Source organism: Hemibagrus wyckioides, linkage group LG04 (assembly GCF_019097595.1).
Source record: "Hemibagrus wyckioides isolate EC202008001 linkage group LG04, SWU_Hwy_1.0, whole genome shotgun sequence".
In the NCBI taxonomy this organism is placed as follows: Eukaryota; Metazoa; Chordata; class Actinopteri; order Siluriformes; family Bagridae; genus Hemibagrus; species Hemibagrus wyckioides.
In genome coordinates, this window is record NC_080713.1 from 16,982,867 (window position 1) to 17,006,188 (window position 23,322).

The following is a 23,322-nucleotide window of genomic DNA, read 5'->3' on the forward strand; positions in this document are numbered from 1 at the left end:
TATAGGAACACCTGTACACCTGCACATTAATGCACATTAATGTTAACATGAAACATCAGAACCATGGCATGGATGTTGGTGTCAGATGGAGTGGTTTGAGTATTTCAGAAACTACTGATTTTCTGGAATTGTCTCTAGGATTTAAACAGAATGGTGCAAAAAAACCCAGTCAGTTCTGTGGCTGGAAAAGTCTTGTTTATGAGAGAGGATGAGAGATGATTCAAGGTGCCAGAATGATAATTAAATAGTCACTCTTTACAATCACGATGAGCAGAAAAGCATCTCAGCATGTACAGAACATAGAACATTGAAGTGGATGATCTACAACAGTAGAAAACCACACTCTGGGTATCATTCCTGTCAGCGAACAACAGGAGTCTGAGGCCATTATAAGGACAGAATATTAAGGGAAAAAACTCTTTTGGTGGAGTCTGTGAGCAAGATATACTCGGATTCTTCAAGGTTAGGTGTGCTGTGTGTTTCTGCTCATTTCACTTATGAAGAGTTAGCATATTTGAGTTGCCTCAGACTTCCTGTCAGCTCAAACCGATCAAGCCATTCTCTTCTGACCTCTGTCCTCAGAACTCCAAGGCATTTCCTTCAGCAGAACTGCTATTTTTTGTTTTCTAGACCCTATGGTCAATTTGTTTGGTACTCCTATCTTACCTGCACTTCCTTCTACATGCAGTTTGTAGGTATATAATTATAGACTGTCCTCCTTTTTTGCTCATCACATGTCAGTCTCCTCCTACTCTGTCCATGGAAAGTGCCCACAAGTCAAGTGTACTAACATTATAGCAACTGTGTTTGCCCACAGAACTGAAGATCCCAATCCGCATCTCCGCCACAGCCCTGTCAGAAGTGGAGGAGGACTCTAAGCCCACTAAATCAGACGTGACTGGTGGTGAGAAAGGCCAGTGCTGCAGGTGCCCCAAGACAGATGAAGACAAAAAGGCAGAGGCAGAAGAGCGTACCTTCAGCAAAGCATTTGAGAACTTCCTCCATAATTCTGTATTCACACCCAGGTACAGTAACCTCCATGCGAACAGAATCCAGACCCAAATGCATGGATAAAAGGCAGACAGGAGTAGAAACCTAGAATATAACAGAAAATAGTGAAACAAACATATAGGAAAACACTAGGAATTAAACTAGCAACAGAAAATACAGAAACACAAAACAGGATCCAGGGAAACAGAAAATAACAAAAACAGGACACAAAAACCGGGCTACAAGAGGCAAGGACTCAGCAACGACAAATACAAAACAGCAGGTATATGTAGGGGAGGTAATTGAAGACACATAAGAAGGCAGGAGTGCTTACACATGTGAGACAACAGATTATAAACAAAAGCACATGGCACAGGATATAATAGCAAACAAACCCTGCTGCAGGTTCAAGTGGTTATCTGCACTATAGTATCTGTTTATTTGCTAGTCACAAATACATTCTTCTTCATATGAGAAGAGAAGCCACATAAAAATCTATGCATCGTGATAGGTTACTTTTTGACGCATATATGATGTCCTGAAATTACACTATCTTCTTAACATATAAAAGGTCACTTGGAACATGTAAAAAAAAAAGTAGTCAATAACGAATGACTAGTCTTAGCCTCGTATGCTGTATCGACTGAGCGTCTTATACATGTACACTTCTCTCACCACCTTTAAAATCTAGAAAGTTGCAGTATCTTTGTCTGTCAGATATGAAACATTTGGACCCTTAACTCAATTTCGCTTTTTAGAGCACATTAATGTCTTAAATTAAATTAAACATTTACAAACATTCTGTCTGTAACGCTTTATTAAGAATTCAGTTTAAAGCAATGGCAAGTAAACACTCAGCTTGTGAGTTAGCTGATGGAACCCTGAAAATGACTGAATGCATGACTTGCAATGTCAGAGAAATTGCATTTACCTTATACATTTTTTAGGAAGATTTAGTGGCACAAAGAGCATAAATTAGCAGTCTTGCTTGCAAAATGGTACAGAAATGATCCTATATCAACCTGCATTCTAAAGGAAGGATTTAAAATAACTATAATCATAATCTAATGATAATAAATTAAATTAGAGATCCCAAGAGTTACTTATTAATTCCTAAAAGAAATTCCTTGGTGTTACTGAGATGTCATTAGTGTAGCTTCAGATCCACTGGGACCCTGACCAGGATAAGGCGGTTACCGAAAGTGTGAGTGTGGTGGAAGACAGCGCTGTAGACACATCCATATCTCAAAACAGCTGTGTGTGTGTGTGTGTGTGTGTGACTGAATAGATGTTGAGGATTTAAGGTAGAGATGGATGAGACACTAGTGAAGGAGAGCATGAATGAAGAAGATATCTTTCTCACTTCCTCTCTTGGTGTCTATCTCTGTGCTCCACCTCCCTTATTGCCTCACACAGTCTTTTATTGTGTGCTTGTTTAGTTTGGAGTGACCGTCTGCCAGGAAATGTACAGCGCATTCATGTGGAATGTTAATGAATTTTGCGGGAAGATCCCCACTGAGCGAGTCCGTGGACAGAGGAGAGAGGGAGAGAGTGCGAGAGAGAGACAGAGGATACAGCAGAAGAAAGTGTGCCCTTTTAGTCCCTTCTCTCCCGCATGGCCATAGATCAGCTGTCTGGGCTCTGAGCCAGTTGGAAGCCTACATAATCGCTCAAATCACACATGTGAAGTGTCTGCATTCTCTTTTACACTCAGAGGACAAGATGGGAAGGGAAATGAATTCTAGAGAACCACTTCCCAAAGCACTGTATCTGTGCACACTTCATCCTCATTTCTATCTCCTTAGAGCAAGAAGCTGAGTTATCAAAGGATGCTTTGTGTTGTAGCTGTTGAAGCATTCCTGAGGTTTGCAGGTGTGAAGTCTGCCCTCAGGGTCTGGCATGGATGTGTGTGTGTCTGGATGAGTCATTCTCACTTTCTCAGCACACTTCATCAGGTGTCTTCGCCTGTCAGCATCTCAAGCCAGAAGTATTTGGATTATTGTGTGTGTGTGTGTGTGTGTTGTTAAATACAGCAGGAGGCTTTATTTAGAAATTATTTTTTCTGTAATTTCATTGCATGGACTAGGATTTGTATGAGTAGACATTAACATCATAATTGACCAATCATAAACCAATTTTGTTCCATTTACATTTATTCATTTAACAGAATAAATGTAAATGTAAATGTAAATGGATCATAATTGGTCCTGATTTCTCAATTATGATTTTAATGTGTACCCAAAAAAAATGATCCATTTGAACACTCAAGCAGACAAAGCAATGACTGCTAGAGAACTTGAAAATTCTGTTTTAAACACACTCACACATACAGTATGTGGCCAAAACTATATGTACACCTGACCATCCAAGCCGAGTCCCATTACATAACCGTGGCCATTAATATGGCCTCCACTTCTCTTCTGGGAAGGTTTTCCACTACAGTTTGGAGCATGGCGGTGTTCATTCAGCCACAAGAGCATTGGTGAGGTCAGACACTGATATCAGGTGAGAAGGCACTGACTCACAGTGGGCATTGCAGTTCATCTCTCAGGTGTTCGGTGTGGTTGAGGTCACAGCACTCTGCAGACCTCTCCAGTTCTTCCAACTACCAACTTTAGCAAATCGTCTTTTCATGGAACCTCACTTTGTCATGCTGGAGCAGGTTTGGGTCCCTTGGTGTACAAGTCATAACAGACAACTGTGTTCTTCCAGTTTTGTGCCAGCAATTTGGGGAAGTTGGAATGTGATGCTCAGGTGTCAACATACATTTGATCATATAGTGTATGTGTACAAGGACAGGCTGAAGGTATTTTCATACACCAGGTGTTTAAATACTTGAATGAATTGTTTAAGGACAAATAGAAGCCCTGATCAGTTACTGTTTTCTTTTTTTTTTTTTTACTGAAAATGGGTCTTGAATATGGTTAAGCATTTGTGCTTTGTACTGTCTCCCATGTTTGTGTGTCCTCCAAGATCATAATCTCTGTCTGTTTTCCGCTTATACTTGTCGATCTTACAAACTCCCTATTACCCAAGTTGCATCCGTCTTGTCTTCCTATCTCTGAGTTTAATCCCATCATAGGGGCTGATTATTAATTCTTTGCAGAGATCCCGAGCGAGCGAATCGGTACATGTCACCTAAAGATGGCGCTAGGTAAGGCCATGGCTGCTGCACTTTAGCTTCATCTGTGAAGTGGCAGTGGCTCAATTAGCAGCTGGTAAACCACAGTCTTTGGTGTTGCATGCATGTAACAGAGAGTGGCAGGCGGTCTTCAGCTTCATCATCCTCGCCTCACACACACAGACACTCCTTACTTTGAGGAGAGATAGTCAATATGGTCATTTCATTTCAAGCTGTGGCTTCGTGGTATATTGCATATGCTTGTTTTATAGGTGCAAATGCTAGTTATGCTCTTTTTCGTTTTGTACCCATCAGATGTACATAATTCATAAACCACATTCTGACTTCAAACAAGCCTATTATTCAAACACTTAGATGTTTTAAATCCATAATATTTGGATCTAGCAGTGGACATGTTGTCTATAGGCGGAAGATAAAGCTGGGTATTTGGGGTTTGATGGAGAATATTCATGGTTTCAGGATTCCAGTTGTTTCAGCATCAGAGCATTGCATAGATTTGCTTCAGTGAAAAATACATAGACTCACACAGCGTGTATCACAAAGGGTTGTGTTATCAATGTGATTAAGTGGTGGAGGTTGTGCTTTTTGAATAGTATTTGCTTGTGTGCTTTGGTAATGAGTGCACTGGCCGAATTGTTTTATTGTTTCTTCTTCTCTTCTCTTCTCTTCTCTTCTCTTCTCTTCTCTTCTCTTCTCTTCTCTTCTCTTCTCTTCTCTTCTCTTCTCTTCTCTCACTCAGACCTCACAACAGTCGACGTCGCCGGGAGCTATTCGGAGTTGCTAATGATACAAGAAGCTTGGGCCAGAATATAACTGCAACAGAAGGCAACATGACTGAACCCGAGCTTGTAGAGAGAGTGTATCCATTCTCAGAAACCACGTCTCAGACGGAGTTCATGGAGATCTTCAACCTGCAACCATTCACTGTCTACCGTATAGACATCCATGCGTGTAATCACGAGGTCCAGCGATGTAGTGCCGCTGCCTTCGTCTTTTCCAGGACCAAACCTGCAGGTGGGGATATTCAGTCTGTTTGCATCATTCCAGGTCACAGTGTGAGGAATTCACTTTGACTGAACATATTGGCCAAGAGCTTCAAGGCAGCCTTGAAGTTCAAAACCACTGATCATGTTTTGTTATTCCAAAGCTAATATACCAGGCAGTCAGTATTGTTGATTAGTCATTATTATGCTCATCATTAATAAAGCATCATTGACAGTCTATTCTAGTTTGGCTAGGAGTCATGGACTACGTTGTGTAGCTCAGAATTAGTATCTCAGGGTTTGGATCAATGTTCATTACCTCTTGTCTATGTGAGACGGCTTCTATTGATCAGCAGTATTTGCTCATCCAGAAAAAGCTGACAACATTCCCGGTCCAGTAACCCATGAGATGGATGAGAAGGCAGAGGGGACAGTTCTGTTAAGGTGGCCTGAGCCTCCACAACCCAGTGGTCTCATCCTCATGTATGAACTCAAGTTCCGCCTGGGGTCAGAGGTGAGGAGAGGCATAAAACACCTAAATACCACTCAGAATATGAGCACAGACTGAAAGTAAGTGTGTGTGTGTGTGTTTTCAGCCTGAGAAACATGAGTGTGTGTCACGACAACAGTACCGGGAGCTTAAAGGAACAAGGCTAACCAACCTGGGGTTTGGCAACTACTCAGTCCGTGTGAGGGCCACCTCGCTAGCAGGAAATGGATCCTGGACTGATTCAGTGTCCTTCTACGTCCCTCAGTCCAAGCGTAAGGCAGTCTCTGTTTAGCTTACATTATAGATTTCATGCTTAATTTTGGTATACTGTAGCTTTTTGGAAAATATTAGTATTGGTAATCTAGGTATTGGTATAAATTGATATGTCTATTTTTAGGACATTTATCAGTATATTCAGTCTCATCTTGTGCAGAGGTGGTAATCATTGTGTTATTTATTTTCACAGAAGCCTATGACAGTATGTTCTACCTTGCCATTACACTCCCTATCGTACTGCTGATCCTAGTGTTATTTCTCATCTTCACCATCATCTTTGTCAGAAAAAAGAGGTGAGGCATTTATTATTAGAACCTGGAACGCTGCGATGATGTCAATGTAATGTTGATTTAATGTGGATCTCCTGTTACATCCTTTCACAGGAACAGTGACAGATTGGGGAATGGAGTTCTCTATGCCTCTGTGAACCCAGAGTACTTCAGTGCAGCAGAGAGTAAGTACTGCTTTAACTGCAATCATTGATATTAGCTGATTGTGTAATGCATTTCCAGACATTTAGATTTTCTTATTTACATAAGAATGCCAGTTTAAAATCTCAAATACTCAGATACTATCTCAGATTCTCTGCAGTATACAATCCAGTTCAATTGTCAGGTTTACCCATTATGTGTTTAGGTAAAATAGAGTAATTATTAATTTGTTATATATTTTTTATGTAGAGCATCGATTTTTCTGTGCTTAATCGATTTGTAATTTCTTGACATGCTTACATTTTCCATATTGAAGTTTTCCTGACCATTCCCACATGCCACATGTTTTTATTTCTGTTTAAATTATTTGAAGTGTGAAAACAAATTAAAACTACAAATTGAACCCTTTCACTCCAACACAGACAAGGCAAAAAGACAAGAAAATTCCCTTCCATTTAATCCAGTGTAGTACAGCAGGGTGTGGGAGAATGTACAGTTGTTTTAAACCAACTTTCTTCTTCTGTGCCTAGTGTATGTGCCAGATGAGTGGGAAGTGGCTCGTGAGAAGATCACTCTGTGTCGGGAGCTGGGCCAGGGTTCTTTTGGCATGGTGTATGAGGGCATTGCCAAGGGTGTGGTCAAGGATGAACCTGAGACCAGGGTGGCTATCAAGACAGTTAATGAATCAGCAAGCATGCGCGAACGCATCGAATTCCTCAATGAAGCTTCTGTCATGAAGGAATTCAACTGTCATCATGTGGTAAGAAGCCGTCCCAAGACGTATCTTGACTGTAGTGGATAGAATAGCAGTTTCTCTATACCAGAGGAGTGAACTTAACACACCAGATAAGGGGAAAAAGAGTGACAACTTGTGTGTGTGTGTCTTTGTGTGTATGTGTGATGATCATGTTTTATGATTGTTTAAGGTACGGTTGCTGGGAGTAGTTTCACAAGGCCAGCCCACTCTTGTGATCATGGAGCTCATGACCCGAGGTGATCTGAAGAGTTATCTGCGCTCCCTGCGCTCAAAACAGGTATTGGATCCAAGTGCTACTCTTTATTCTTATTGTACTCGTTAGTTGTATGTCTAGATACACTGTATGGCCAAAAGTATGAGGACACCTGAATATATGTGAGACTTCCCCGAACTGTTGCCATAAAGTTTAAAGCACGTTTTTACATAGAATATGTTTGTATGCTGTATATTTGTATTTCCTTCACTCAAACTAAGAGGCCCAACCCTGTTCCAGCATTGACAATGCCCCTGTGCACAAAACAAGTCTCTTAAACACATGGTTTGTCAAAGTCCTAAATCCTGACTTCAACTGTACTGACACCTTTGGGATGAACTGGAACACTGCACTCCAGGCGTCCTCACCCAACATCAGTACCTGACCTTATTAATGCTCATGCGGCTAAGTGAACGCAGATTCACACAGACGCTCTCCAGAACCTGGAGAAAGCTGGAAAGCCTTCTGTGAAGAGTGGAAATTATTATAACAACTAACAACTGGGCAACTAAATCTGGAATGGAATGTCCAAAAAGCACATGTAGGTGTGATTGGTCACTTGTCCACAAACTTTTGGCCATATAGTGTATATCAAATCATTTTTCTCAGTGAAACAAACAGACTCTCAGTACAATGTACTGTACTACTGTATTTACCACAAAATTGTTCTTTGTTCATATACAGTACATATATAATTTCCTGCCCAGACCATTCTTGTGCCTATTGCTGCAAGGAGTGTTAGTCTGAATCCTTTTACAATGTGTCAGATATGTTTGGCCAAGACTCAAAGATCCATTTTGTCTCCATGTCTCCTAAGTTTTTTGTTGTTTTTTTTACTTTATGGTATCTTCCTCTGTGGTGCAGAAACAAAGGCATCCAGGGGAGTAACAATGAAAAAGAGAAAGAAAAGGAAGTTATCTTTTTAACACTATGTTTATATGTGTTTTGTGTTCTTTCCTCTGGCTGTGCAGCAGGGTTCATGCAGTCAGGCTCTCCCGCCGCTGAAGAAGATGATTCAGATGGCCGGCGAAATTTCTGACGGCATGGCATACCTCAATGCAAACAAGTTCGTCCACCGAGACCTGGCTGCCAGGAACTGCATGGTGGCCGAAGACTTCACTGTCAAAATTGGAGGTGATTAATGCTTACACACACTCCAGAACCATTCAGCAGCAAAAATTGAGGGCATTCAGGAAGAGCCTCATAAATCTTACTTGGACTTTGATGCAACGGTGCTGAAAAGATCTGAACCACTATATCATAGCCTCTCATTCATCACATCCGTGTTTTCTTCTTTTATTTAGATTTTGGCATGACACGGGACATTTATGAGACGGATTACTATCGGAAAGGAGGCAAAGGACTCCTGCCGGTCCGCTGGATGTCCCCCGAGTCTTTGAAAGATGGCGTCTTCACCACAAACTCTGATGTCTGGTATGAGCAGTGTGTCTACTTTTGTGCATACACACACACAGTGCTCGCTGCTTCTGGCATCAGTTTACATGTGTGTGTATGTGTTTGTGCAACTTTGTGGACGTGCCAGTAGAAGGGTCTAAATGACACATCGCTCTTCACACATATATTTTGCAGTAGAAATAAGTACACACATATTCCTCAGCAGCTCCCATTTCCATAACTGCCTGGATCTTTAAGGTTCTAATATTTTTATGTAATTGTTTTATTTCTAAAAAAAATACCTACCTCACCAACCATTAGTCCAAATCCAGCCTCTAAAAAACTTGCCCAAGATATTTTATTTGTGTCACATAACTTGATTGTGTTAACTCAGCATTAATGTAGCCAAATAGAGAACCAAATAGAGAGTTTCCCAGTTGTGTGTACTGCACCAGCTTGGTGCCGTACTGCACTCTTAACATCCTCCAGATGTGCGCTAATGATGGGCTCACGGTTGAAAGCACCGAACCCACTGCCCTGACTTTGTACCGGATGGGCCGCTTTTGAAGTCTTCCGGAGAAATGCTCACATAAACCTCACCCTTAGGTGTCTTCATTTGTTCTTTGCCTTTTTCCCTTCCTCCCTAAAACCGTCCTTGCTTTGCTGTGGTTTTGCTTTTCAACACACGTCCGTTGCAGCCAATTAGATACAAGTCACTGTTACAACAGGCCCACTTTAAGAGCACTGGAGCTGTGCCTCAGATCCTGGGCCAGTGCGGAAAATGTGTCCATGGAGAGTTAATGAATAATGACTAGCAATAGGGAGAACTGTGAGAGAGCTATTTGTGTACATGTGCTTGTTCTTCCCTGCTGCTGCTCTGTCTTTCCTGCTGCTTGGGAACATATAGACTTATTTGCGTTTTCGAAGAGCACATGGCCAAAAAAAATGCAGCACAGAAATAAAAATAGTAGCCATTATGGTAAATGGGTGCTACAGAGGGAGTCATGTTTATATAGAACTGTGTATGAGAAACCTCTTTTTTTCCAGGTATAGGATCAGAAAGGGCTCAGAGGGCCAACCCAGTGTCCTGCTAAACTTTTTCCTTGAAGGCTAACGTATGATTTTAGTGTTTTTTTTTCTTACAAATGCGATTTATGTTCTGCCTTATACTCCACTGGCCTTGTTTTCATGCCGTCAAAGTGAATCAGGTTATGTAAGAGAGGAACAGATTTACCAGCCCTGCACTTACTGTAGAAGCTGGAGGGACTGAGTGCTACATTTAATTGCGTTCTCTTTCTCTCTCTCTCTCTCTCTCTTTCTCTCTCTCTCTCTCTCTCTCTCTTTTTGCTATCTTTAGGTCATTTGGTGTGGTGTTGTGGGAGATAGCCACCCTTGCCGAGCAGCCTTACCAGGGCATGTCCAATGAGCAGGTCCTGCGATTCGTCATGGAGGGGGGCCTGCTGGACAAACCAGACAACTGTCCAGATATGCTGTGAGTTTTGCTCTTAGTCCATCAAGCACTGACCTCATAGCATGAAGAAAACATAACCTCTGTAAACTGTCATGTTGATAGCCATAAACTAATAATTAACGTTTAAACAGATTCTGAATCACCCAAAGTGTGTGCAGTGTAGGCAAAAATGATGATCTGTGACAAACATCAATGCAGTTTTGTTTAATCATGTGGTTTTTATATCAGATGTGCATAGTGACAGTGAAGGCATGAATGAATGAATAGTTAGTGAATCAGTAGATTGGTCTCAGTTAGACGTTAAGAGCCCAGTGATTTCATATGACAAAAGATTTCATCTAAAGTGCAAGACATCAAGTTTCTCTTTATCTTATAACATAATTCAGATTCAATGAAAAATATCAGATAAATCTGATTGCCACCCAGATGAGGATGTGTTCCCTTATGGGTCTGGTGACCTCTCAAGGTTTCTTCCTCATATCATCTCAGGGAGATTTTCCTTGCCACTGTTGCCTTTGGCTTGCTTATTAGGGATAAATATAAATTTTAATTCTAAATTAAAACATTCAGTTAAACGAAGTTGAATTTTTTGCAGTGGTACAGGAAGAAATTAATACATTTAAAATATATACTAGTGCTTGGTATTCTGTGTTTAGCAGCTGGTGAAGTTGGTAAGTCTGTAGTTAAGGTGGTAGACTAGTGGAAGGTTGTGAGTTCAAATCCCAGGTCCACCAAGCTGCTGCTGCTTGGCCCCTGAGCAAGGCCCTTATCCCTCAAATGCTCAGTTGTACAAAAAAGGAGATGGATAAGGGTGTCTGCCAAATGCCATAAATGTAAATTCAGCCACAGTTATGCATGTGGGTGCAACACTGTCTAACAGCAAACAATAGTCAATCTTTTCTGACTTTATTGACCATATTAGCATTTTAGGAGGAAACCTAACCAGAATCTAAAGCTATTAACTCAGCTCTGGTATGTGCTCATGATCTGTTTATGGACGCAGTCACGAGAATGCAGCTGTTACGTCAGCAAGTGTGTATGTATGGGAAAATTTGAGGATTCACGTCACTGCTTAAAAGGAGCTGCTTGAGTTCAGAGTGTCGGGAAGCTCCATGTGCAGAGTAAGATGAAGCCCATAGAAGGGATGCCATGCCTCATGGGTGAGAATGCCAGCTATTTCACCAGCCAGATTAGGATGACCTGCCCACTCCAGATGGGCTTCACATATCCAGACAATTAGCCCCATCTACCCCTGTGTGTGTGTGTGTTTGTGTGTGTGTTTGTATGTGTGTGTGTGTGTGTGTCATTGCGCATTTCCCCTTTTGTAGGCTGATGTCAGTAACTCGGCATGTGGTCTTTCTCTTCGTTCACATGCTCTCTTTTCTCCTTGTTCTCTCTAATGCTGGCTTCACTTACAGAGCATGGCTGCTGTTTTTCAGATGCAAACCTTTGGTTTCCATGGCAATCCATCCATGGAGGCCTGTTTCTATTAGCATGTGTGCAGAAAGAACTGAACATGCATTAACACCACAATGAAGCACTATATTGCCAGAGTTCTTTTAGTTCTTACTAAAATACTTTTAAGTATCCTCATAGCTCACAGTTCTGTTCTGTTCAAATGTTGTGTTGATACGTTGTTTTCAGATGTTATGTTCAGACTGGGCCTGGTCTCTAAAGCATTGCTTAGCAGCAGTTCATTTCCTGTTTACCTGTTTTTATTTCAGTACAGCTGATATGTTGTATGGTGGCATGGTGATGCAGAGGGTAGCATTGCCTCTTCACAGCTCCAGGGTTTCTTGTTTAGTCTTAAACTTGGGATACTGTTTGTCTGATGTTTCAAAGACAGCAGCAAAGAAATAGCAGCTAAAGAAAAAAATCAGGATATAGAAATAGAAAAATCTAAACATATAATACTAGGATTTCAATTGTCCCTTCTTTTTTGCATTAGTCCCATTTGAAATAGGGGCTTCCCATATAGATTACATAACTCTTATTGCTACTATTGCTTTAAAAACAAATTCAATATTTCATTTATACTTGAACTATATGATATATATAATCTCTAACGGCCTGTTACTTCTGTTGAGTGAATATGGCAGTGAGAGTTTACTGTCTCCTTACTCCATTTATTGGATTGATTTGACATCAACCCATTGACTCCTGTAGATAAATGTGTGTCCAAGCAAAAGGGCAGACAGGACTAGAAACGAGTGCAAGCCTGGCTCCAGTGACTACTGTCATCAATCGGCTATGCCCAGTTTAAACCAATGGTATAATTAACTTTTTTCAGGAGCCCTCAATGGAGATCTTAAAAAAGCAGCCTCCCCCATTATGGTGCGCTGCTTGACTTGAGGCGCGTGCCCTGATATGTCTCACTGAGGATATAGAGGCCTGTTACTCCACAGCTGAGCCATAGGCATTTATTTCGGTGGGCTGGACAGATATTCTTAGCTTGTTTGTGTAAGATGTGAGTGCTGCTGCACCACATCGAGCTGTAATGACCCTGTTTTTTTATGAGGCCGTCAGCTTATCATGATTGGCTGTATGGACTCAGCAGTTGGGAGGGCGTGTGGGTCATAACAGCACATGCAGCATTTACTATGTGTGTCCTCAAAACAGTCTGGAGGAACTCAGTTTTACGGAGGTCTGGTGCCACCTGTTGATCAAACAGCACTTATTTAACTCTTAAGAAAATGGCCCATTTTACTATAATCTTTGAAAATAAATGAACAGTACTATTAAATGCGAAGCTTTGCATGTTTGGCTTTGTTTCTTAACTTCTAGTTCTTGGGGACATTAACCACGGTTTAGTGGTTACCATGTTTGACCTCCCACCTCCAGGGTTGGGGTTTGATTCCTTTATCTGCCCTGTGTATTCTTCCTGTGCTTCTCCAGGTTCTCTGGTTTCCTCCCTCAGGTCAAAGGCGTGTGTTGTAAGCCGAGTGGCATCTCGAAATTTTCTGTAATGTGACAGTAGTTGTGTGAGTGAGTATGTGATGGTGCCCTGTAGTGGATTTGCAAGGTGTTCTGTGCAGGGTGTCCCCCTGCCATGTGCCCCAAGGTCCCTGGACAGGCTCCAGCCTCCGTGTGACCCAGTGTAGGATAATTGCAAACTGAAACAGATGGATCATCTAGTTCTTTCTAGATTCATCGTTATATTACAGTGATTAATAATACTGTTTATATTTTTGATATCTGAGCTCAAAGGGGGCGAGTCATTTAACTAATATAAATAAAATAGGGCAGATTCTAATTACATGCAAGCCTAGTTATAAAGGATGTAATGGCTGGTTTCACATACCTTAAAGAAGGCCAAGTCTTCCTGAATTTATACATACTGTGTGGCCAAGTGATGAGAAAAAAGTTAGATATCCACTACTTCCTAGTAAACAGGTTAAAAGTCATGTTCTATATAAAGATTACATTATAATATTTGTACACTTGGCTGATGACTCCACTGTGCAGAATCTATTCAGTGTTTTTGGTGTGTGTTTTTGACAGGTTCGAGCTGATGCGCATGTGCTGGCAGTACAACCCTAAGATGCGGCCCTCCTTCCTGGAGATCATCAGCAGCATCAAGGAGGAGCTGGAGCCGTCCTTCCGCGACGTCAGCTTCTTCTACAGTGACGAGAACAAGCCACCTGACACCGAGGAGCTCGACGTGGAGGTAGAGAACATGGAGAACATCCCACTGGATCCTGCCTCCACCCTGACTCCACCCTCCTCTCAGGGGCTTACAGAGACTGCTGCTTTGCCCTCTGCCCCTATGACCTGCACCTCAGTCCCTACGCCCTCCACCTCACCCTCTTCCTCTACAGCATCCCCAGCCTTGGACTCACACTTCGACAACACACAGCCGTACGCACACATGAACGGCGGCCGCAAAAATGAGCGAGCGCTTCCGCTTCCACAGTCGTCGGCCTGCTGAATTGCCCTTCGTGTACACGGTATCCCATAATTTCCCTCACCTATGTTTGTGGTCACGTACTTTTTTTTTCTTAGTCAAAGAGACAAACTCAAGGAGCAAAGATGGAGTCGATACCCAGATAGACAATGTCCTACTGTAATTCAGTACAGTGCTTACTTATTTTTATGATGGTTATAATTATTTTTTGTTTTTGTTTGTTTTTTTTTGTTTGTTTGTTTGTTTTTTTATCCCAGTGCAAGATTTATGTGTGGCACACAGAAAGGCTGCGTCATGCTCTGGCAATATTTAAAATGACTCGCGTAACCATCACACTGGGGAGCTGCAGCAGAAAATTCTTTTGTATCATATTTTGTTGCTTTTTAATTTCCTAGAGGAAGTTTAAAGAGGTATAAGCATATTCTCAGCCAGAGAATTGTATATAAAAAGATTTTTTTTGTGTATCACCCAACAAGCCCAACTTTCTGAGCACTTTTTAAAGGGCTTGTGTGTGTTTGTGTGTGAGCCTGGTTAGACGGTTATGTGGGTTTTTGCAGTATGAAAACGCACATATTCCTCTCTGCCATGCTGCATATCTCTCCCTCACCTGCTCTCTTTATCGTCACATTTCTCTTTCAAGGTAGAGTAGTGGGCATCTCTGCAAGGACACTCGTTCTCATGTTAGAACTGTTGCCTGTTTGGTCACGTGGTCCTTCGCTCCAGCCCCAACGATGGGGCTTTTTGAAACTGCCAAAATTTTTTTTTTTTTGCCAAATCAACACTTTCTTTTTCATATTTATTAATCAGCATGTTTATGTTTTCCCTCTTTACTTCCTAAATTTTGGTTGGACAAGAAAGTATTGCAGTCAAGAAACTACAGCTCCTACACTGGCCTCATGCTTTTTTTTTTTTCTTGGTAAAGCAGTTGGTCTGCTCTCCCCTCTGGCATAGCTCTGATTATCCAACTGTGACATGACCATGTCCACTCCAGCATCCGAGAGATGCACAGCCGCGATGTGTTGTTTCAAATGACATAAAAACAGTCTGACAGCAAACGACGACAAAGTACATGCTCCAAGTGCTGAGCCAGATAAGAGGCATACAAGATTGTCTCAAACATGAAGCAAACAGTTTGGGCTAAGAGGATCAGCAGTCTTGACACTTGTTTGCAAAGACTTTTGAGGCATTGTACACAGCAGGTATTTTGTTCAACTAGTTCTTTGTCTCTATACAAATCCGCCAATTCTATGAAGGTCTTACAGTTGTAATGTTAGACCACCAGATCATTTACACACATCATTGGTTTGTCACTTTTGATAACTTTTTTACGGCTCTGATGTTCTTTGTCTGTACAGAAAGAAGCTGCTATTTTATCCTTTTTTTTCTTCAAGGATGTTATATATATAAATATATAAATATATATATAAAGAAATCCTTCAGGTTTAATATTTTATGATCTCCACTACAGTCCATTTTCTTATGCTTTATACTCTTCTAGCAAAAATGAAAGAAAAATGAAAAAAAAGAACAAAAAAAAGGAAGAAAAAAAAATATATTTAATAAACAGATTTTTCCCCTTCCGCTGAAAGGTTGTCTAGATTGCCACATACAATCCATTGCCTTCTGTTTTTAATGTATTATTATTATTATTATTATTATTATTATTATTACTGTGTTTGTGTAGGTTTTTAAAAATGCCCTTGATCTGTGTGAGTAGTTTTGGCACCCTTGTATCAGTTTTCTAGCACTGCACCAAGTTCTGCCCCCTAGGTGCAACTGAATCTCAGGTCAGAGTTAAGATTTTGCTCTCTCCACGCATCCTTGTCCCAGCTCCTCCTTCTAATCTGTTGCTTTGTCTTTGGTGTACCGGCGCTCTTTCTTGCTGCTCTGCCTCCCATGAGTGTTGTACAGTGATTTTTCTGCCTCCCCCAGTGCCTCATTCTTAATTCAAGACTCATCTTACTTTTTTGCGTGTATTTTTTTAATATATCACTATCACCCCATCTGTATAATTGCTTAGCATCTGACAGGGCTACTTGGGTCATCTTAGGTTGCCTTACAAACCCCAACTGCTCGCCTGCGCTCTAAAGCACCACGCTGCTATCGGCTGCATTCTTTAACACGGCTCAGCGTAGTCACACGCTCTCAACGGTTGCAGGCTTCTCTGATGAAACATCTGGAAACCAAATACAGACAGGGTTGGCTTGATCTCCAGCTCAGTGGTCTTGTCATTTCAATGAGAGTGAATAGGTTCGCTTTTTGGTTTTTATTCTTTTTTGAAGGATTTCTCTTTGTATTTTGAGAAGTGTCGCCCATGTGTAATTTGTCCCTTGATAGAAGGCTGTTCTCCTCTTCTGTAGGGTTATTTATTCTATTTTTGTGTGTGAGAGTGTGTGTGTGAGAGAGAGATATATAAGTTTAAATCACTGTATAAATGGCCCAATGTGTATGAGTTTTTATTTGTATTTTCCATGATGTCATGACTGGGGGACTTTTTTTCCATTTCTTTCAAGCATTTATCTACCTCACTCTTTTTTTTTACTTTATTATATATGTATATTCATAAAAAAGAAAGATCTCACTATTTTCTCATATGTCTGTAAGAGACAAACTACAGTCTCTGGACGAAAAACCTCATCAGCATCACAAATCACATGCTCTCAGAGGACTGGAGAGAGGAGGGCTGTGCAGCTTACTGCGAGCCGATGGCAACCAGTCCAAATTGCATCCGACATCATAGATGCCAAAGCTCATTCACTTATTATCATTTCTAGTAAAAAAAATAAAAAAAAACACACACATAAGAGTAATATATTACAGAGGAATGTAGGTCTCTAACTGATATTTACAATTCTGGGCTTGGACAAATCAATGCCTTTGTATACTTCCAAAATTCTTTGTAATCAAAAGGTTATTCCATGTCAGTATAGGTGGCTCGTGTGTTTATATCAGAAGTATAAATAGGACAGGGCATATAATATCTTGGACAGAGCCGCATAAGCTTTAGCCGTCCTCTCTCCTTTAGGTAACGTGATTTCCGCAACCAGGAATCCTCCGATCATGCAGCTGGCTTTGAGGGTTTGCCGTTCATGGTTTTATTCAAATACTGCTGTGATTGATTTTCTGCCTAAAGACAAACTGTTGCATTTCCAAAGCAAGTACAATTAAGGGATAAAAAAATTATACTATACTTTATATTAGTATATAAAATATACTATGCTATATTATTATAATCTTAAGATAAAATCTTAAGCCAGCAAAACCACTATTTTGCATTCATTTTATTTATTTACCAATCTTATATTTCCTGTCCAGGCATGAAACAGTCATAATTTGTGGCTCTTGTGCTATAAATATCATCTCATACTGTTTAACTGTCCAAGCTTTGGCACTGACAGAGAGCAGATACTGTAATGCTGTTCGTCTCTACTTTAACTCTAACATCCTGCGGCAGACATACTGATGTGATTTTTAGTCTGCTTTCCTCATTAAAAACATTTTTTTAAACCCAATTTTCAGAGTGGCTGTATTAGCACTGAGCAGACCTGCCTCACTTTCAGCTGTAAAAGTACCACTGCATCATTCCTTCATTTTTCTACCTAACACTTAACACCCACAGACCAGCCAAATATTTAAATAGCCAGTTTACATGGAGAAAAAACCTGTTTAGCATTATCATCTCAGTATATAATGAGTACACTATAACCCTTCCCCCTGTGAGAGACACGAAGATGTACATATACTTTCTGCTCATAAGAAACTCAATCTTGACTCAATATTTTCAAAAATGTAAAATAAGCACCATAGCATGTGCTTTTGGGAAATTTAAGTATTTGGCCTTCTAAAGACTCAGTGTTCCTGCATGCTGTGCTGATTTGGTTTAAAACTTTCTTTCTTTCTGTTGTTTCCTCCAGAAATTTCCCATAGTCATCTATCTCATCTCCTTTTCTAGAGATAAAGAAAGACCGAGTTATTGTGTCTCTCTCCTCTAATGCTGCTCCCAATATGCTGCTCCTCTGTCTGTTTTTAAGGCCTCTTCTTTTCAACTGGCTACCCGGAGCTTTGGACAGGTGCTCGGTCTCAGCAGAACGGTTTTCTAAACACACATTTACTAAAGCGAATAAGGCGTTACACCTTCAAAGTATGTTTCACACTTAGCAATGGACTTTGAAGCACACGAGAAAAAAAAAAACATTTTGCGCTCCATTGTTTCTCACCAACCCTGAAAGTACCGCTTCGTAGCACTTAATGTTCTTTTAGTCTTTGTTTGTTGTAGTTTTTTTGTAAGAGGAATTTCAGGGCTAAAAATGTGGCCAGTGATGGGGAGACCTGGTTGGGAGATCAGATTGCTGGAAAAATATGGTGTGGGGGAAAAAAATTCAATGGCGTTCTGCGTGGGACAAGTAATCCAAATCACCATTCTTTGAAAGGCCTTGTACTTGTGTTGTTGCATATGTATATGGATGGGAGTGTATCACATGTAGATGTAGTGATGTAGATTTTGATGTCTTTATATTGAGAAAAAAAATGACTATAGATCAGTGATATTTATTTGTTTGGTTTTTTTTTTTCTGTAATGAAATGGACAAAAGGGTTGGCTTGTTCCAAAGTGAATGTCAGTTTTTGTTGAAAGCTGCCAAGGTCCCTAGTTAACTGTAGGTTACAAATCTACCACAGAAACACAGACACAAATAGGACAGTTATGTCCAGTAGATTACGGGTAGTCATGAGAGAGATTTAACATGACTAGAATTTTTTTTAAAGAGAAACGTTTACAGTAGATATAGCGCTTCTTGCAATTGCCGTTCTTTGCAAACCCGAAGATCGATTGACTGAAAGAGTTTAGTTTGTTTTGTTTTTATTTTTTTCCAAGTATCATTCATTTTTGTTGTATTTCCTCAGAATACAAAACCTCAGGTTTTGAGAAGATGCATAGATGCATTTTGATTGCAATAATGAGCTTGAGGTTTTATATACATCATTTTCCAGGCACTGTTATTTTGCTTGGCATTCCGGTTGAAAAAAAAAAGTAAAATAAAATGTAAAGGGGCCTTGTTCTACTGTACTGAGATATTTCTAATCAATAATGCTTTGAACTTTTCTTTTTTGCAAAAACAAAAAAACAAAAAAAAAACATTTATCTGTGTCATTGAACTGATTGGAAGAAACTGATTTGGTGAAACAGCTCAGCTGGTACTTGTCTTCTCGTAAATTATGTATCTGAGGCCTCCTCGCTTTATTTTTATTTTCTCCTCACTTCTAGTTCAGACGGTATACTTTTTACATGACATTGGCTTAATGTGTATCTGAAGAATTTTCATGTATTTTCTTTTTTTCTTAAATTTTGAATTAAAAAAGTGAATGGGACAAAATGCCAGTGTTGAGTTTTACTTATTGCGTTGTTTTTTGACTGGACTTTTTAAGCACTGTGTAATTCATCATGTGTTGTTGGTTGCATCAGCATTCTCTGATGCTGTAGGTCAGATGCTTTGTGCATCAAGCTGGCATAACATGACCTGGATAATGGTCTGAAGCTGATGCACCAGTCTTTCTGGGCTCGCCAGACTGCCACAGGCAGGCACATGGATGAGTGCTGCTCTCCTCTGCCCATAATGGAGGGAGAGATAGAGTACAAAATCACACAGGTACCTGCACACAGAGGAAACACACATCTGCTCTTTAATTGTCAGTGTACTAACAGATCCTTTTAGAACTGCTACACGAAAAAATCATTGCACAATAGTCACAAACCTCCCAGCATCTCTAGAGTAGAGCACATCCAGTCCAAGTCCTTTCAAGCACTTGGCAATTGACCTCATGTCTATAATGGAATCCAGTCGTTCTGCTCCTCCTTGAATACAACAGTTATCAGCTGGACAGATGCCACACACATCCCTGTCTTTATAGCCACTGTTCTTGCCTGTCTGTTCCAGAATGATGCATTTGGTTCCTGAGGCTATGCCCACATGGATAGCAACCTGATCATCAGACAGACTGGAGTTGGTCAGCAGCAGATATTTCAGATATTGTCCATGTCATTGTAAACAACACTGCAACTACACTGATCAGGCATAACATTATGACCCCTGACAGGTGAAGTGAATAACACTGATTATCTCCTCATCATGGCACCTGTTAGTGGGTGGGATATATTAGGCAGCAAGTGAAAATTTTGTCCTCAAAGTTGATGTGTTAGAAGCAGGAAAAATGACAAGGGCCAAATTGTGATGGATAGACGACTGGATCAGAGTATCTCCAAAACTGCAGCTCTTGTGGGGTGTTCCCAGTCTGCAGTGCTCAGTATCTATCAAAAGTGGTCCAAGAAATGAACGATGAACTGGCGACAGCGTCATGGGTGGCCAAGGCTCATTGATGCACATGGGAAGTGAAGTCTGGCCCGTGTGAGCAACTGTTGCTCAAATTGCTGGTTCTGATAGAAAGGTGTCAGAATACACAGTGCATGACGGGTCAGGGCTGTTTCGGCAGCAAAAAAAGGGATCAACACAATATAAAGCCGGTGGTCATAATGTTATTCCTGATTGGTGCACACTGCAAAAATGAACTTATTAAGTGAAATAACTTGTAGTTATAGTTATGTAGTAGTCTTATTACATATTATAAGAATATTAAACCTATTTTAGATATTTACCTATGTTTTTTAACTAAAGCTTGAATTTTTACTGGCAGATAATTTTGTTCATTTAAAGCATTTATTTCTAGAAGAAGAAAAAAACACGCACCCCATGCTCACCACTAACACTGCCCCAACAACTTCATTTTATTAATTCCATCAATTCTGCTGATTTTATTTATTTATTTATTTATTTATTTATTTATTTAATGTGACTACGGAGCTTTACAATTTCAGAACAGACTTTTGGGCACTGTGGAGGGATCTGAATGAGCAAGATTGACTCATTTACTCACATTGTAACCCTTACTTAGTATTGCCGTAAATTTCCCAAAACAGCCAGGGGGTGAAGTGTCTGGGGCAAATAACCACGTGCCACAAATGTAAGCAAAATCCTTGTCCATTGTATCAAAGCAGTCTCTTTACCTTTGGTTTCAGATTGTGCCATATTTCAGCAATAGCTTGTTGAGCTTTTGAGTAACACACAGGAATCTCAACAATGTGAATCTCAACGTTTGCTCCAAGGCCCACTCTCTTTAAACCCTATGAGAAATCAATCAAATTCATTATTCAGCTTTATTTCAACATGGAGATCACTGCCTTGTTATGTGTGACCCATTATCTTTTGAGGATATTTTTGGAAATCTTTTAATTAATTTGTCTGATGTTGAAAATCCTAAAATGTGAAAAGCATTAGAGATGCTTTAAAAAGCATTATAGTACATAGTTGTACATTATAGTTGTCTGATTACACTACTGTTAATGTTAAATAAACAAATGAATAATTAATTAACATAATTTCCATTCACAGCATTTTGCAAATGTGCTTAAACAACCAGATCAACAATATGAAATGGTAAGAAAATAGCTGTACTGGGAAAGATTTTTCCTGACGTGTGTGGCACTCCCTGTCAAATGATTCATAGACAATTTAAGCCATCAGGTATGTTTACATGTGCCATTTTCACCCTAAACCCAATGCAATTTTATTTTTCACCCTAAACCCAATGCATCCTAAACATTGCAGTCCAATTCAAATATTTGTTTCCATGTCCATTACATATATTCTGAACAAAACCTCTACTCAAATTTAAGATAAATAAACTTATGCACTACAGCACTGTGCATGTGAGCCAGGTATTTTTGAATTAGACTGAGAAAAAGTCAAATTCAAGCATTTATATGGCTCATACTTTCCTTTTTAACAGATTATTTCAGATCTACACCACCTCTTTCAATCAAAACTACATTCGGATTGAGCGCAATCAAATCAATGAATGTTTAAATAAAGAGTTTTCCATCTGATTGAGCTCTTAATCCAATTAACAATGGATTATTTGGTCGCATGTAAATATACTGACTAAAAATGCTATTTATATGCTGTCTAAATAAAAAAAAACATCTAAACATGTCTGCTCAATATAAAATATTTATTCTGCATAACAAACAATCTGCTACCAATCTTTGATCCAAACCATGTCAAAAGCAGTGACAAGAGCAGGTTCAATCATCACTGTTTGAAGTGTAAACATAAAACTAATAATAACCTTAACTGCTTCCCAACTTGGATTCACCAGGTATTGTCGGAATGGACCAAACCCTGAAAAAAATACAAATTCATATAAAAAATTACTTGGATGAACTTAAGGAGAATGTGAAATAACTACAGCAAGGGCAAAGTATCAAGCTAATCCTTTTCACACACCTGTAACAACAATTAACTCTGGCTTAGAAGCGTCCATCCCCTCCGTGATGTTATTATTTTTATTTATTATTTATTTATTTATTTATTTATTATTTTTTAGGCAGCCCTATTTGTGCTACCGACAGAGCGTCTTCATATCTGTCACATGGAAATAAACTAGCTCGAAACTTTGATTCACTGAATCAATGACTCTTTAACTCGATTCCTCAGAGTCGGATTCGTGAACAGCTAGTTCTTTCGACGGGATTCATTTGGGAACCAGTATGAGTTCTGTGTTTACCTGTTGATTTCCCATCTCTGTCCTGCAGGCCCGCTGTGCTGTAGGTTCAAGCTCACGTGAATAATAATAAGCAGGTTCAACTGTCTAAATGATTAAATCGATCAATTAATAAATCACTTTTCATCGACGTGTGTGAACTTTCTGGGTGCTTTCTATAGGTGAATAAATTTAATACAATTTCCAGATGTCACCTCTTTCAGAAATATTTCATCTTCTGAAAGGAGAGGGCTATTTTAGCTAAAAATCGATTACTTTAAAAAAAATAAATAAATAATAATAATAATAATAATAATAATAATAATAATAATAATTAATAAATTAATAATAAGTATTATTATTATATATATTTGTATATAGCTTTGTAAAAGTTAGAGTTAACTCTTTGCGCTCCCGTCTGGACACCATGGTGGTCTATGAACCAGTGAAAGTGCGACAATATTCTGAAGATGACTCAGTACTCAGTATCAAATGAATCAAATCTAACATAGTTCGATTCACTTAAACTCATCGTTCGCAAGAATCGATTCTCTAAAGTGATTCATACAGCCCACCACTTTTGAGTGGGTGAGGTTGGATAACTGAGGTCAGAACCGTCCTGCACTGTCCATCTTTGT

At 39.8% G+C, this 23,322-nt stretch overlaps 2 protein-coding genes across 2 annotated transcripts in view; one reads left to right on the forward strand and one right to left on the reverse strand.

The window, feature by feature from the left end:
- igf1ra (insulin-like growth factor 1a receptor) overlaps positions 1-18,855 on the forward strand; it is a 92,757-nt gene extending 73,902 nt beyond the window's left edge. Inside the window, exons 10-21 of the mRNA XM_058387171.1 lie at positions 818-1,025; positions 4,872-5,146; positions 5,487-5,629; positions 5,712-5,877; positions 6,072-6,174; positions 6,265-6,335; positions 6,843-7,072; positions 7,239-7,346; positions 8,294-8,456; positions 8,627-8,756; positions 10,075-10,209; positions 13,690-18,855. Of these exons, the coding sequence (XP_058243154.1) occupies positions 818-1,025; positions 4,872-5,146; positions 5,487-5,629; positions 5,712-5,877; positions 6,072-6,174; positions 6,265-6,335; positions 6,843-7,072; positions 7,239-7,346; positions 8,294-8,456; positions 8,627-8,756; positions 10,075-10,209; positions 13,690-14,116 (2,159 nt within the window). The 3' untranslated portion in view covers positions 14,117-18,855. The remainder of the gene's footprint in view (positions 1-817; positions 1,026-4,871; positions 5,147-5,486; positions 5,630-5,711; positions 5,878-6,071; positions 6,175-6,264; positions 6,336-6,842; positions 7,073-7,238; positions 7,347-8,293; positions 8,457-8,626; positions 8,757-10,074; positions 10,210-13,689) is intronic.
- A 439-nt stretch (positions 18,856-19,294) lies between these two features.
- pgpep1l (pyroglutamyl-peptidase I like) lies at positions 19,295-23,284 on the reverse strand. Its single transcript, XM_058387174.1, has 5 exons — positions 22,429-23,284; positions 22,271-22,323; positions 21,150-21,266; positions 19,844-20,070; positions 19,295-19,741 (listed from the first exon to the last, which is right to left on the reverse strand). Exons 1-5 carry the CDS (start codon positions 22,463-22,465, stop codon positions 19,573-19,575), a joined length of 603 nt encoding a protein of 200 aa, XP_058243157.1. The 5' UTR covers positions 22,466-23,284; the 3' UTR covers positions 19,295-19,572.
- Positions 23,285-23,322: the final 38 nt, after the last annotated feature.

What these genes read in the sequence shown, in the direction of transcription:
- pgpep1l (XM_058387174.1), bottom strand. Translation starts at nt 22,465, where the DNA reads ATGGACGCTTCTAAGCCAGAGTTAATTGTTGTTACAG. An exon ending in AGAGTTAATTGTTGTTACAG is followed by an intron (nt 22,324 to 22,428) that starts GTGTGTGAAAAG and finishes TATTTTTTTCAG; the next exon opens with GGTTTGGTCCATTCCGACAA. An exon ending in GGCACAATCTGAAACCAAAG is followed by an intron (nt 20,071 to 21,149) that starts GTAAAGAGACTG and finishes TCTGATGATCAG; the next exon opens with GTTGCTATCCATGTGGGCAT.